We start from the raw sequence: 14,650 nt of genomic DNA on the forward strand, positions 1-14,650 counted from the left end.
AGAAGCCCATAACATTTAAGTACATATAGAAGTGCACATAATTTTGAAGGGTATAGATCCCTCAAAACTATTTCAGACCTGACTAATTTCTACAATAAATGTGGTTTCTAAACACGCCAGCTTTAAGATTAGTAGGTAACAATCTTTTTATGTCATTATACGACTTTTCAGCGTTCTAGGCAGCAGACAGACCAATACCAAAACTCTGCCAGAACCACTTAAAAGCAAAACTCTTCTTCTAATTCTTTTGGCAATGGATAACACTTTTGTACACACAAGAAGGAAGTTATATTCCAAATTCAAACAACTTTGGCACCAAATACAGCTGAAAATTATTAACTTATAAAAGATATATATGTATCTTCTAAAAATGTATTCTTTTCTAAATGAGGTAAGACAATCTTTAGCAGTGATTAAAAATAACAATAAGAGTTGCTTGTACAACATCTAAGTGGACACAATGTTTATGCGTTAATTCCACAGTTGAATTAGGTGATTGATCAGTATGGGGAGCAGAGCCACTCTGAGTGAGATGTAATAGAGATTATAGGAATTAGACTTTACACAATTGTGGGAGGAGCTGGGGAAGGCGAGGATTGAAAGTGTACACAGGTTGAAGATCAGAGGAGTCGTCACTGACTTGTCAATCTGAGAATTCAAGCACATCAAGCCCCCAAAAGGGGACTGTGAGGAGGAAGTGGCGGAGAGGTCTGTGGGAAATACATGTCTTTCTGTAGCCATCACCTTGTGGTGTGTCTGGTGAGGAGCCCAGAGCTACTGTCAGCCAGAAAGACGAGCTAGATAAGGAACATATGAGAGCAAGGACAGGTGGAACCCACCAGGCACCTCTCGTGACAGCAAAAATATCTTTGGAGAAAAATGGCTTCTGCTTCACTTTGGCTTTCCAAACTTCATTCATATTTCTCTTTTGGCCAACCTAACCCAGAAACATAGTTCCCAGTTTAATTAAACTGATCCGGCAACACCCCCCTACAGATAAATAGCATATAATTCAGATACATAAGAAAAATAATTTTCATTATTTCATCTGCTTAACAAAATGACAGTGTGAGAAAGCTGTGAATAAAGTCATTATCTGAATTATTTTAAAATCCATATTCCTTCATGATAAAATGTCATCAAAGTATCTCACCATATTTTTTTCACTATTTTATAATTTTTCTAAAGATCCCCAAATACAATGAGTAGAAGTTCTTAGATTTGCCTAAGAAATGGCCTTTCTTTTGGCCCTAAGTACTAAACTACCACCCAAAAGCTAATGCACACACTGTACAAATTAACATAAAAGACCGTAAAACTAAATGTGGTCAAATTTTAACCAATTTCATCATCTGGCTCTAGATGCAACCATACCCAAAGGATTCAAATGAATCAAAGGTTCTGCATTTCGAACTTTCTGAGGCATCTCTTCACAAGCACACTTGACAAGTTCATGATTGCTGTAGCAAATAATGCCATCATGGAATTGCTTAGTAGTCCACAACTCTGCCATCCTTGGAAGAGGAGGAATGTCAGAAGGACTGCCTGGTACTGGTGTCCGTCAGCTCTTGTCACATTCAAAGCCTGGAGTTTGACTATTCTCAGTTATTCATACTCCTTCAGAATCCATCTGTGTAAATTCTGAAAACTTTCTATGTATGACTCCTGTTCCCTCCTGTGTGCCCTCTGGAAGTCAGCAACTAATTTGAGATGCAGAGTCCTGTGGTGAAGATCAAGAGGAGGAGAGACTGCATCTCTCAGTTCATTTGTGTTTATTCAAAAGTCAGATTCTCTTGCCAAATTCTGTAACTAAGAGATCAAGATTTTAGAAGATGAAACAAAAAACAGTCCTTGACAGCTCTAAGAGGCTCTACTGCCTCCTGCTTATTACAGAATAAGTGTATCTATTGTATGCCTCTTCTCATGCATTCCATTCTCCACCTTTAACTTTCGTAACAGAAAAAGAAAAAAAAAAACCACAAACATAAAAGAGATTTCCAGTAATCTCCCAGACTGAAAAAAAAAAAAAAAAATTCCCGGGATCCTATTTTTCCAATACAATGCCATAACCTCAGGATAAATCAACGGAAGGAAGTAACAACTCCAGTGTTTTTAGTATGCCTCTCTCCAATCTCTGATTCTGTGTCCTGTGTTTGCCTCATCTTTTGTTTGTCTTCTGTTTTTATAGACACTTACAACTGGACTGCATCCACACTGAATTTTTTCAAAACTTGTCTAATATAGGTAAATACAGATGTTCATATCTTGTTAAGACACAGTCCCTAAAGAACAAGTGTGTACTGGGTAAGAGTATGAAAAAATTTGGTAGCACTGTTCTCTAAGGTTTGTATAGTAATCCAGTTTTCTCCTCCACGGTACATAAGAAAAATAAATTCACAGTTTTCTGAGAGAGCCTGCCACATTTTACACTATTAAAGATCCTTGTAGTTTTTGAGGTACTATGCTAGATAATAGATAATGAAGACAAGAGGAGGAGGAAGAAAAAAGTATGGTTATAATCAATGACACAAAAGAGTCCATCATGTGAAGATGGGGGAAAAAAAAAATTTTTTTTTTTTTTTAAAAATAACAATGTCCATAAAATAATGACAGACGCTTTGAAATAATATGTAGGGAAAAAATAGGTTTTTATTTGTTAGAAGTCCATGATACTGGTGAAGAGTGAGCTTCTTGGATCAAGTAGACATATGAGACTATGTTGGCATCTCCTGTCTAGAGGGGAGATGAGAGGGCAGAGAGGGTCAGAAGCTGGCCAAATGGACATGAAAATAGAGAGTGGAGGGAAGGAGTGTGCTGTATTATTCAGAAGAGAGCAATTAGGAATATATAGCAAGGTGTATATAAATTTTTATATGAGAGACTGACTCAATTTGTAAACTTTCACTGAAAGCACAATTAAAAAAAAAAAAAATTCCCCAGAAATAAAACAGATCATGGTTGTTGGGTTTATTTTAGCAACAAGAAGAAATCAATGAACAAATACTTAGAAAAGTCCAAACCCAATAGAAAATAACAAATACTTAAGAATTTATGTGTTCTTATAAATAAATAAGGATATAAGAATGAAAGGTAGTATTTACTATTTGAAATCTTTTCTCTTTCCTAAAACCTTGACACCTTACCCACCTCCCTCTCTGTCAGCTGATGACTTGCTCCCTATTTCACTGATAAAACAGAAATAAGAAGACAAATTCCACATCCTCCCACCACATCTATTAACCTATTTACATCTGCACAGACACATTCTGCCTTTCCTCCTGTCCCTAGAGATGAACTATCCATACTCCCAGCCAAGATCAACCCCATACCACTACTACACTGGATCCCATCTCCTTTCATAGCAGCATCAGTCTTTCCCTCTCTACTGCATCATTCCCATCAGCATATCCATATACTGTTATATCATCCATCATTAAAAAAATAATAATAAAATTTTTTAAAAACTCTTTACAACTCCCTTTAAATGACCTCCTCCATTTCTTTGCTCCATATACATAAAAAGTCATCCAAAGAGCAGCCCTCCTCTTAGCTCTTATATCAATTCCAATCATGTTTTTAGACCACCACTCCCTGAAGGAAACTCTGTTGGCGTAGTGGTTAGGAGCTATGGCTGCTAACCAAAAGGTCAGCAGTTCGAAGCCACCAGGCACTCCTTGGAAACCATATGAGGCAGTTCTACTTTGTCCTATAGGGTCAGAATTAGTTCAACAGCAACGGGATTGGTTTTGGTACTCACCTGAAACACGGATGGTCTAAGATTGTAAGACTTATGGCCAGTTCTCAATTCTTACTTTTTTTTTTTTTTAACCAATATATAGCATTTAACACAGTTGCTCATTCCTGAAACACTTCTTCATTAGGCTTCTGAGAAATTACCCTCTTATTTCTATGGACGCTCCTATCCCCTTAGCTCATTCTTTGTTTAGCTTACTTCAAAGAACAGCTTACCATTCATCTTTTTATAATTCATTTATTAAAACCGAAACACATGCGTGTATGCATACAAATTAAATGGACCAGAGAGAGAAATTTTATATATTCAAATTCCTACATGTGCCTTTATGTTCAAAAAATAATTTTGGCCATGAAACTCATGAAAAGATGCTCAACATCATTAGCCATCAGAGAGATGCAAATCAAAAGCACACTGAGACAACATTTCACTCCTGCTGGGATGGCTAAGATAAAAAATACAGAAAGTAACAAATGTTGGCAGGGATGTAGGAAAATTGAAACACTTATTCATTGCTTGTAAAAAAAAAAAAAATTAATGGTACAGCCACTAAGGAAAAAAGTATGTCGATTCCACAGAAAAACTGTAAGTATGACCCAGGTATATATCCAAAAGACTTGAAAGCAGAGACTCAAACCGAGACTTGTATACCAGTGTTCATTGCAGCACTATTCACAATAGCCAAAAGGTAGAAATAACCTAAATGTCCATCAACTGATGAATGGATAAACAAAATGTGGTACATACATACAATGGAATAATACTCAGCCAATAGAAGAAGCAAAGTCTTAATACATGCTACATTAGGGATGGAGCTTGAAAACATTATCCTGAGTGAAATAAGTCAGTCACAGAAGGACAAATACTGTATGACCTCACCTATATAAAAAGACAAGAAAAGGCAAATGTGTAAAGAAAGTTTATTAGTGGTTACCAGGGGCAGGAGGTAGGGGGAAAAGGGAGAATCATGGTGAGGGAAATATCATCTTGATTAAGGGTAGTGTTGTACAGCCAATTACTCTAATTGGGGTCAGTAAATTGTACACATATAAAAAGTTGAGCCAGGAAAAGTTGTATGATGCATATAACACTTATAACAATGACCAAAAAAAAAAAAAAAACGGAGTAGTTGCTGAGGCTGCTTATGTACAACCAAAAACTTCATGGGATTTGGTTCCTTGGTTTGGAGGTTCAGGGTTATGGTTTCATGGGACATGCCCATTAATTGGCCTAATATCATGTTTAGTGCTTCTGTTCTCCCTCCTAGTTCATTGCGTAGTGCCTGGGGTCTTAAAAGCTTGCAAGTGGCCATCCAAGTCACAACAATTGGTTTGTATTTGCCTGGAACAACAGAGGAAGAAGGAGAGTCCTGAATAGGAGGAGGCTATGGAATGTGTGGCTAATTGCCTCCACAAACAATTGCCTCCTCAGCCACAAGAACAGAAGAGCTGGATGGCATCCCGCTACCATTACTAAACCTTTTGCGCAAAGATTCTATAGAAGGATTCTGATCAAAATGGGGAAATCCAGAACAAAATGTCAAATTATCACGAAATTCTGACTTTCTGGTGCCAAGGGTCTGGGTGAACCCTTGAAACTATTGCCCTGAGATAATCTTTAAACCTTAAACCAGGAATATCCCCTGAAGTTTCTTAAAACCAAACAATAGTATAGCTTAACTAGTAAAAATGTCTGCCTTGAACATTATGCTCTTTTAGGAACTATCTATATGGGATCAACTGAATATACCATGGATTCCAGAAGAACGAACAAATCTGTCTTGGAAGAACAGCCAGAATGCTCCTTAGAAGGAAGGATGGTGAGACTTTGTCTCACATACTTTGGACATGTTATCAGAAGGAACCAGTCCCTGGAGAAGAACACGATGCTTGCTAAAGTAGTCAGTGAAAAAGAAGGAGACTCTCAAAGAGTTGGATTGACAAAGTGCCTACAATAATGGGTTCAAGCATAACAATAATTATGAAGGTGGCTCAGAACCTGGCAGTATTTAGTTCTGTTGTAAATAGGGTCACTATGAGTCTATGGCACCTAACAACACAACAACTTATGAGATCAAAGTGATAACAGCAACTTGAAAGATTGCATAGGAACCTTAGTGGGCTGTGAGTTCGCCTTAATGGGGGAAGAACAAAACAGAAAAAGAGGGTGAGAATAGTTGCACAACTCAAAAAATGTAATCAATGTCACCGAATTGTACACGTAAAAATGGTTGAATTAGTGTATGTTTTGCTATGAATATTCTCAACAACAAAATGAAACTCAAAAAAATTTTTTGCATAAGGACTTATGTCAAAACCTTCAAAATAATGATAGAAGTGAGAGTTCCTCATCTAAACCAAAGAACACTGACAAATATTTTTTTTGACTTGTGATTTTCTTAATTATTCCAAGAAATTATAGGAGAGAATTCAATTCAATTCCTTACATAAGATGAATGCCTTAGGGTGGTGGTTTTCAAACTTCAGTGTGAATCAGGTCACCCAGAGGGCTTGTTTGTTAAAAACACAGATTGCTGGGCCACCCACTCAGAGTTTCTAATTAAATAGGTCTCATGGATTGAATTGTGTCCCCCAAAATATGAGTATCAATTTGGCCAGACAACAATTCCCACTGTTGTGTTATTGTCCACCATTTTGTCATCTGATGGGATTTTCCTACGTGTTATAAATCCTATCTCTATGCTGTTGAAGAAACGGGATTAGTAGCAGTTAATGTTGATGAGGTAGGACTCAATCTACAAAATTGGATTGTATTTTGAGCCAATCTCTTTTGAGATATAAAAGAGACAAGGGGGCAGAGAGACAGAGGGACCTCATACCACCAAGAAAGCAGTGCCAGGAGTAGAGTGCATCCTTTGGACCCAAGGTTCTTGTGTGGAGAAGCTCCTAGACCAAGGGAAGACTGATGACAGGGACCTTGCTCCAGAACCAACAGAGAGAAAAAGCCTTCCCCTGGAGCTGGCACCCTGAATTTGGACTTCCAGCCTCCTAGGCTGTGAGAGAATAAATTTCTCTTTGTTAAAGCCATCACTTGTGGTATTTCTGTTATAGCAGCACTAGATTACTAAGACAATAGCTCTGGGTTGAGGCCCCAGAATTTGCATTTTTAATGTTTACAAGCATGCTGATGCTGCTGGTCTAGGCCACACTTGGAAAATCAAAGCCTTAGGGCATTAGGGTTTAATTCTCTAGCAAAAACTGTTGAAATAGACTATTGTAATGTGAGAGTCTAGGAGCCCTTGTAGCACACTCAGCTGCTAACTGAAAGGTTGGCAATTTGAACCCACCAGCAGCTCCCAGGGAGAAAGATATGGCAGTCTACTTCTGTAAAGATTACAACTTTGGAAACCTTATGGAACATTTCTACTCTGTCCTGTAGGGTCACTATGAGTCAGAATCAACTCATGGTTAATGTGAGAATCGTGCGATTATACTCAAATTTTCTTCTAAAATATAGTTATCATATTTATTTATTATCTCTATTATAAATGTATATATGAAGGTGAACAAATTCTTGCATTAATCTCAAGAAATATGGCAGACGATGGTCTAATTCACCAAGATTTAATCTATAAAATAGATATTAATGTGCAAAACTAAAAGGAAGTTATAATAGCATAACATGTATATGATTAATGAGCAAATCCTAAAGGAAAATTCCTATATTCAAATTCATTTTTGTAAGAAAACAATTCAAATCATTGTGAACTAATCTTATTATTAAGATGAATTTCCAATCTACATAGTCAATCTTATCTTAAAAATAGAGTAACCGATAGGCAAGTCAAGATTATTGATTCATATTTTTGTTCATGTGCTGTCAAGGCGATTCCACAAAGTGCCTCATGTGGTCTCCTGGGCTATAATCTTTATGGGAGCAAATCACCAGGTCTTTTCTCCTGTGGAGCTGCTGGTGGGTTCAAACCTATGACCTTTCCATTAGCAGTTGAGCACTTAACCATTGCACCACCAAAGCTCCTTATTGATTCATAACGTATGTGATTAACTACCCTCTATCCAAAATATATAGAATTCTTCCACTGTAAATACCCACATTCATATCACCATTATCACATATCCCTAAAACTCTACCTCTTTCAAACTATTTACTACGTGTCTAACATCAGCTACACACTAAGTTAAATATATAGAATTCTTCCACTGTAAATACCCACATTCATATCACCATTATCACATATCCCTAAAACTCTACCTCTTTCAAACTATTTACTACGTGTCTAACATCAGCTACACACTAAGGTTAGTCAGTTTAACTTACTGTATTTCATTGAGATGTTTCTGAGAACCTCAATACCTGATATCCAATAAATGTTTACTGACTAAATACAAAAATGGTGGCAGTAAAATGTATATAAGTACAAAAAAATGTTCCAAGAAGTGAAAAACAAAACAAAGGTAATCCAATAAAACCTAAAAATGAATGAATTATTCAGTACTTTTTAAAAGTTGCTTACCTTTAACTGGAAATCCTGGTGGTGTAGTGGTTACATGCTACAGCTGTTAACAAAAAAAAGTGGGCAATTCGAATCCACAGGTACTCCTACTCTGTCCTATAGCATCCTATGAGTTGGAATCAACTTGACGACAACAGGTTTTTGGCTAACTTTAACTAAAATTTTAATTAATGTTTGTCTAAGCAGCTGTGCATAGACACAGGCCTGTGACTGCTATTCTCAGAAAGTCCTGCTCACAAGGCAGGCCCTAGACTGGAGTATGGGAGCCTGGTTCTTGGCAAGTTCCCAGTCAACAGGTAACTGATAAGGAAGGTTCACTGTGCCCAGACTATGTAAACAATATAGTTTATGCTGAAAACCTGCTTTCCTTCTGGGAATCTAGAATTTTTCTATGTGCTGAGCAAAAAAATGCCTATGTGACTAGCCCCAAATCTCTAATGGGCTCCCCTGGGCAGAAATATGGCACATATGTCGCTGCTGTGTGAGGGGTGTGTTCTACAAGGTCCTTCATGAGGCGTAGAGACCATAAGGAAGCCTGCAGTGGATTTCTCCAGACTCCATCTGTGTCTCTTTCCTTATGATGCACATGTGTACCCTCACTACTTCACTATAACAAATCTTTGCCGTCAATACAACCATATCCAAATGCTAAGTCTCAACAGTCCTTCTAGCAAATATACAAATATGGAGGTGCTCTTGGAGAAATGAAACACAGCAGCTTTTTCAAAAAGTCCAGATTCTTACCTGATGGTATGCTTCATAGATCACATCAAATAGAAACGCCTGTGGCATTTCACTTGCTTTGTATCTGGCACGTTCTAGTGAGTGGTCTAAGCAACCATCAGCAGATGGACTGATGACAGTAGATACAAGAGGTCGAATTGCTCCTGCTGCCTAAAGAAAAATAACACATTTATTTCACCTAGAGATCATTTTAAAGGCAAACTCTGTATCTCACTTTTGAAAGCAGATCTTATTCATAGCTTCAACAAGCTAACTCAAGGAAATATTTGAGGAATTGTTTGTTGGGTTCACAAATCAAAGCATTATTTCAGGTCAAATTCAACCTCATAGTATTACAATTCCATATACTAAAAGGTGGAAGTAATTTTTTATTTTTTCATTATAGGTTCAAATTCCTTTTTCATCACAGGCCATTGAAGTCAAATACTAAAGAAGGATGCTAAGATATAATTGGGTATTCCCTGAAGAGAGTAGACAGGGACAGAAGGACTATTGAGAAAGAATCCTAATGCACTGTAAGTTAATATTTACTAATTAGTGTGCCTTCAGAAGATTTAATTTACACATTAGAAAATTAAGGAAACAGACATATCCCCTAAAAACCCAAAAAATGAGACTTAAAAATAATCCAAATAACAATGAATTTATGTCTTATTCTAATTCCTGTGAAAAATAGTTCTCTTCAACACTTTCTCAGGCAAAATGCACATTGATTTCAATTGTTCTAATGAAAGCTCTGTTTCCTTAATAGATGAATCTAAACTTTAGAAAAGGAGACGTTTTCAAGTCTGACAATTTTTTTCCCTTTGTCTTTAATGGGGGCAGCCCTGGTGGCACAGTAGTTAAGAGCTCTGGTTGCTAAACAAAAGGTCACAGTTCAAACCCACTAACCACTCCTATGGGGCAGTTCTACTCTGTCCTATAGGGTCACTATGAGTCAGAATCAACTTAACTATAATGCGTTTGGTTTTTTGTTTTTATATTTAATGAAGCCCCATTGTAAAGCCATCTTCAAGGTCATCATTGGGCAGCTTCCTTGGTGAATTTGTCTTCCAATGTGGTTCTTATTGTAGGCAGCTAACCAAATCTTCTGATATTAACTCCAAAATGTCCTGTTTTCCCCATAAAATTCTTATATGGGCATTATAGCACATTAAGCTAATCACAAATACAAGTGTAGTCTTGAGGAGACCAACATCTGAGCAAGATAGACAGTCCACAAACTAGTTTACAAAAGTCAAGGAATTGGCTGGAAATCAAAGCTAATTTATGAGCCAAGTAGACAGTTTACAAACTGTGTTACAATTTCCAGTGGATCAAATAGAAATATGGAGCCTAGGCATAAAAGCAAAGACGATGAGAGAGCCAGGGATGCCAGGGAGGGAATAATGTCCAAGTAGGTGAAAGGGTGGAGAAGAAGCAAGCCAAATTGGCAAGGGGCTAGGAGATATGATAGGAAAAACACACAGACATATACACATGCTGCTTTTTAAGGAAAAAAAGAATTCCATGATAACTACTTATAGATACTATTGGAATTCTATGCCAGGTCATGAAGTGAATAAACATTTAGTAAAGACCACAAGACTTCCAAAACATTAGTGTAAGGAACTCCACAGATTCTCTCCCCAGTGAAACAACCATAACTGGGGATGGGCTCCTTCTCTCCCCATTTCCCAGTCAGGAGCTACAGTACCTGCCTGGGAGGGACAGGGCTGTCAGCATTTTTCACTCTGCACAGTTCTGTGTTAAAGAAGCTAAATTCCAGGCAAGTGTGGACAAGAGGTTGGGGACTCCCTTACTCCACACAGTAACCACCTGTAGGATGGAGGGTCTATCTCAGTCATGGCAGGCCAAGAATACTAGGCTTTCAATTGCCCTCGCCCCAGCTTGCTCATAGGACAAAGGTTTCATGCCAAGAGAGGTAAGCCAAGAAGACCAGAGGCTACTTGCCCCCCTCCAAAATGATGCTCGTAAAGCAGAGGTGTCACTCCAAAAGAAACAGGACATTGCCCCCACCCATAATTCCAGAGCAGTGACAGAGAGAATTTACCCAGTGGGGGAGATAGGCTATATGAACAGAGAGCTACAAAGCTTTCCCCAAGGAAACTCACTTTATTTGGAATAGAGTGTGGGGAAGTTCAAGACTGAAGGCATTCTCCAAAGAAATGAGGACTGTGGTGATAAGCAATTAGAGGAAATTGGTAGCTCCAGAAGAGTAAAAAAGCTAAGCTGAAGGCCATCTAGCTTACCAGAGATGATCAGAAGAGCTCATCTAAGAAGGGCCCTTGTGGGATAAGAACAAAACTAAAAAACTGGCCCCAAAACTAACTGTGCGAAGGGACCAGAACTAACTCTGCAAAGGGGCCAGAAACTACCCCCATTGCAAAAGAAGCAATTTATGTTCCAGAGCATTGTCAAAAAAAAATTGGGCAATCATCCAGCAATAATGTAGCTCAACAGCTGAATATGATACTAATGGAGGAAGGTAGCAAAACAGACATATCTGGAAAAGAAACATTCAAAAGAAGTTCTACTAAAATCACTGTTACCCTAGGGTGACTGTACACATGCCCAGCACTGAACCTTCTGAGAAGCTAAATCAGAGATTTCAAAATATAAAGAAAAAAAAAAACACTAAAATAGACTACCTGAGTTGCAAACAAATAAATAAGCAAACAACAACAAGTCCTGAGGAGGCAGGAAGGGGAGAATCAGCATCCAGTGATGATGAAATATATTATCCAAAATGTCCAGTTTTCAACAAAAAATTATGAGACATTCGAACAAGCAGGAAAGTGTGACACATACATAAAGAAAATTTTTTTTTTTTTTTTACATAGAAAGGAAAAAAAGTAGGAGGCAAACAAAACTGCTCCGATGTCAAACTTAACATGTGTTCAAAGAACTAAAGAAAATATTCAAAAAGCTAAAGAAAACCAGGCTTCAGAAGGAAAGGAAGGTATAATGACAATGTCTCATCAAAGAGAGAATATCGATAAACAAATGGAAATTACAAAAAAAGAAGAAAACTAAATACAAGTTCTAGAGTTGAAAAGTACAATAACTGAAATAAAAAATCCACTAGAAAGGCTCAACAATAGTTTTGAATTGAGAGAATAAAGAATCAGCAAACTTAACATAGATCAATAGAAAGTATACGATCCAAACAACAGAGAGAAAAAAGAATTAAAAAAAAAAAAAAAGATTCTCAAAGAAATGTAGGACAACATTAAGTGTGCCCCCTTCCAAAAACCAAACCTTTGCCGCTGTGTCAATTCCGACTATAAGCGACCCGATAGGACAGAGTAGAACTGCCCCATGGTATTTCCAAGGCTGTAATCTTTATGGAAGCAGACGGACACATTTTTCTCCCACAGAGTTGCTGGTAGGTTCGAACTGTTGACATTTGGGTTGCAGCCAAACACTTTAACCAGTGCACCACCAGCTCCTTGAGCCACCTTCCCACTGCCATCAAGCTGATTACAACGCATCCTATAAGCATCCTACAGGATAAAGTAGAGCCGCCCATAGTGTTTCTATGGCTGTAATCTTTACAGAAGCAGGCTGCTACATCTTTCTCCCACAGAGTGCCTTGTGAGTTCAAACCACCAACCTTTTGGTTAGCAGCCAAGTACTTAACCATTGTGCCACCAGAGTTCCTTACAAGCTATAAAAGCAGGCAGAAGAAGGAAATGATAAAAACTAGAGTGAAAATAAATGAAATAGATTAGGGGAAAAAAAAATCTAAGAAGGCAAAATTGGTTTTTTAAAAAGAACAACAGAATTGGCAAACCTTGAACTAGAGTAATCAAGAAAATAAAAGTCAAACTGTTAGAATCAGTAATGAATGAGGTGACATTTCTACTAACCTTTCAGAAATAAAAATAAATATAAGGGAATACTATGAACATCTGTACGACAATAGAGTAAACAATTTAAATAAAATGAAAAAACCCTAGAAAGACACAAAATACCAAAACTGACTCAGAATAGAAAATCTGAAAAGAGCTAAAACAAGAGATTGAATTACATATTTAAAAAGTTCCCACAAAGAAAAGTCCTGGCCCAGATTGCTTCACTGGTGAATTCCACCAAACATTTAAAGAATTATTAATACAAATTCTTTATAAACTCTTCAAAAACACAAAAGAGGAGGGAAGATTTCCCAACTCATTCTATGAGACCAGTATACCATAATACCAAAACCAAAGATATCACAAGAAACGAAAATTGCAGGCCAATATCCCTTATTTCTCATGTTAGGGCAATTCAATAGTTACGTGCAAAAGAATGAAGTTGTACCCCTTTATCACTCTATACAGAAAAATTAAGTTTAAATGGATCATAGACCTAAATAACTAAAACTATAAAACAATTAGGAGAAAATATTTATGCCTTTGTGATAGGCAAAGCCTTCTTAGCTATAACACCAAAAGCTAAAGCAACAAAAGAAAATGTAGACAAATTAGACTTCACCAAAATTAAAAATTTTTGCACTTCAAAGGATGCCATCAAGAAAATTAAAAGGCAACCCATAGGATGAAAAAAAAATATTTGCAAATCATCTATCTGATAAGGAACTTATACCTAGATTATATAAACGATTCTTAAAATTAAGATAAAAGAATAAATAATATAATTAAAAATGGGCAAAGGATCTTAATAGACAGTTCTCCAAAGATAATACACAGGTATCCAATAAGCATATTAAAAATGCCCAACATCATTAGCTGTCAAAAATGCAAATCAAAGCCACATGAAGATACCACTTCATACCCACTAAACCCAAAAAACCCCACTTTCAGAGTCAATTCTGACTCCTAGGGCCCCTATAAGACAGTATAGAACTACCCCATAGGGTTTCCAAGACTGTAATCTTTACAGAAGCAGACTGCTACATCTTTCTCCCTCGGGGCAGCTGCTGGGTTTGAAATGCCAACCTTTTGGTTAGCAGCCTAGCATTTAACCACTGCACCATCAGGGCTCCTTTCATTCCTACTTAAAAAAAAAAAAATCAAAATGACAAATACAAGTGCTGTCAAGGACGTGGAGAAATTGAAACCCTCATAAATGGCCGATAGAAATATTAAATGATGCAGCCATTTTGGAAAATAGTTTGACAGTTCCTCGGAATGCTAAACAGAGTTATGATACGTCCCAGTGATTCTACCCCTAAGTGCATACACAAGAGAAGAACGTGCATTCACATAAAAACTCCTACATGAATATTCATAGCCACATTATTGATAACAGCCAAAAAGTGGAAACAATCCAAATGTCCATCAAGTCCTGAATCAACAACTATATCATAGGCAAATTCATAAAGAAAGTAGGTTAGAGGTTACCAGGGGCCTCCAGGGAGAAGGAAATGGGGAGTTACTACTTCATGGGCACAGAGTTTCTGTTTAGGTTGCTGAAAAGTTTTGTAACTAGAAGAGGTGAAAGTTGCATAGCATTGTGAATGTAATTAATATCATTTAATTGTGTATTTAAAAGTGGTTAAGATGGCAAGTTTTATTATACATGTAGATATACGATAAATTTTTAATGTAGTGTATCTATTCAATGGAATATTATGAAAATTATTTGGCAATAAAAGGAAGGAAGACCTGATACATGCTACATCATAGATGAACCTTGAAAACATGATAAGT

The 14,650-nt window shown here is 37.2% G+C and overlaps 1 protein-coding gene across 2 annotated transcripts in view; it reads right to left on the reverse strand.

Moving 5' to 3' along the window:
* The window catches only part of CRPPA (CDP-L-ribitol pyrophosphorylase A), a 315,043-nt gene that overhangs the window by 282,815 nt on the left and 17,578 nt on the right, over positions 1-14,650 (reverse strand). For both annotated transcript variants that reach the window (XM_049894652.1, XM_049894653.1), the window contains exon 3: positions 8,994-9,143. In XM_049894652.1, the coding sequence (XP_049750609.1) occupies positions 8,994-9,143 (150 nt within the window). The remainder of the gene's footprint in view (positions 1-8,993; positions 9,144-14,650) is intronic.

Source organism: Elephas maximus, chromosome 8 (assembly GCF_024166365.1).
Source record: "Elephas maximus indicus isolate mEleMax1 chromosome 8, mEleMax1 primary haplotype, whole genome shotgun sequence".
NCBI classification, from domain to species: domain Eukaryota; kingdom Metazoa; phylum Chordata; class Mammalia; order Proboscidea; family Elephantidae; genus Elephas; species Elephas maximus.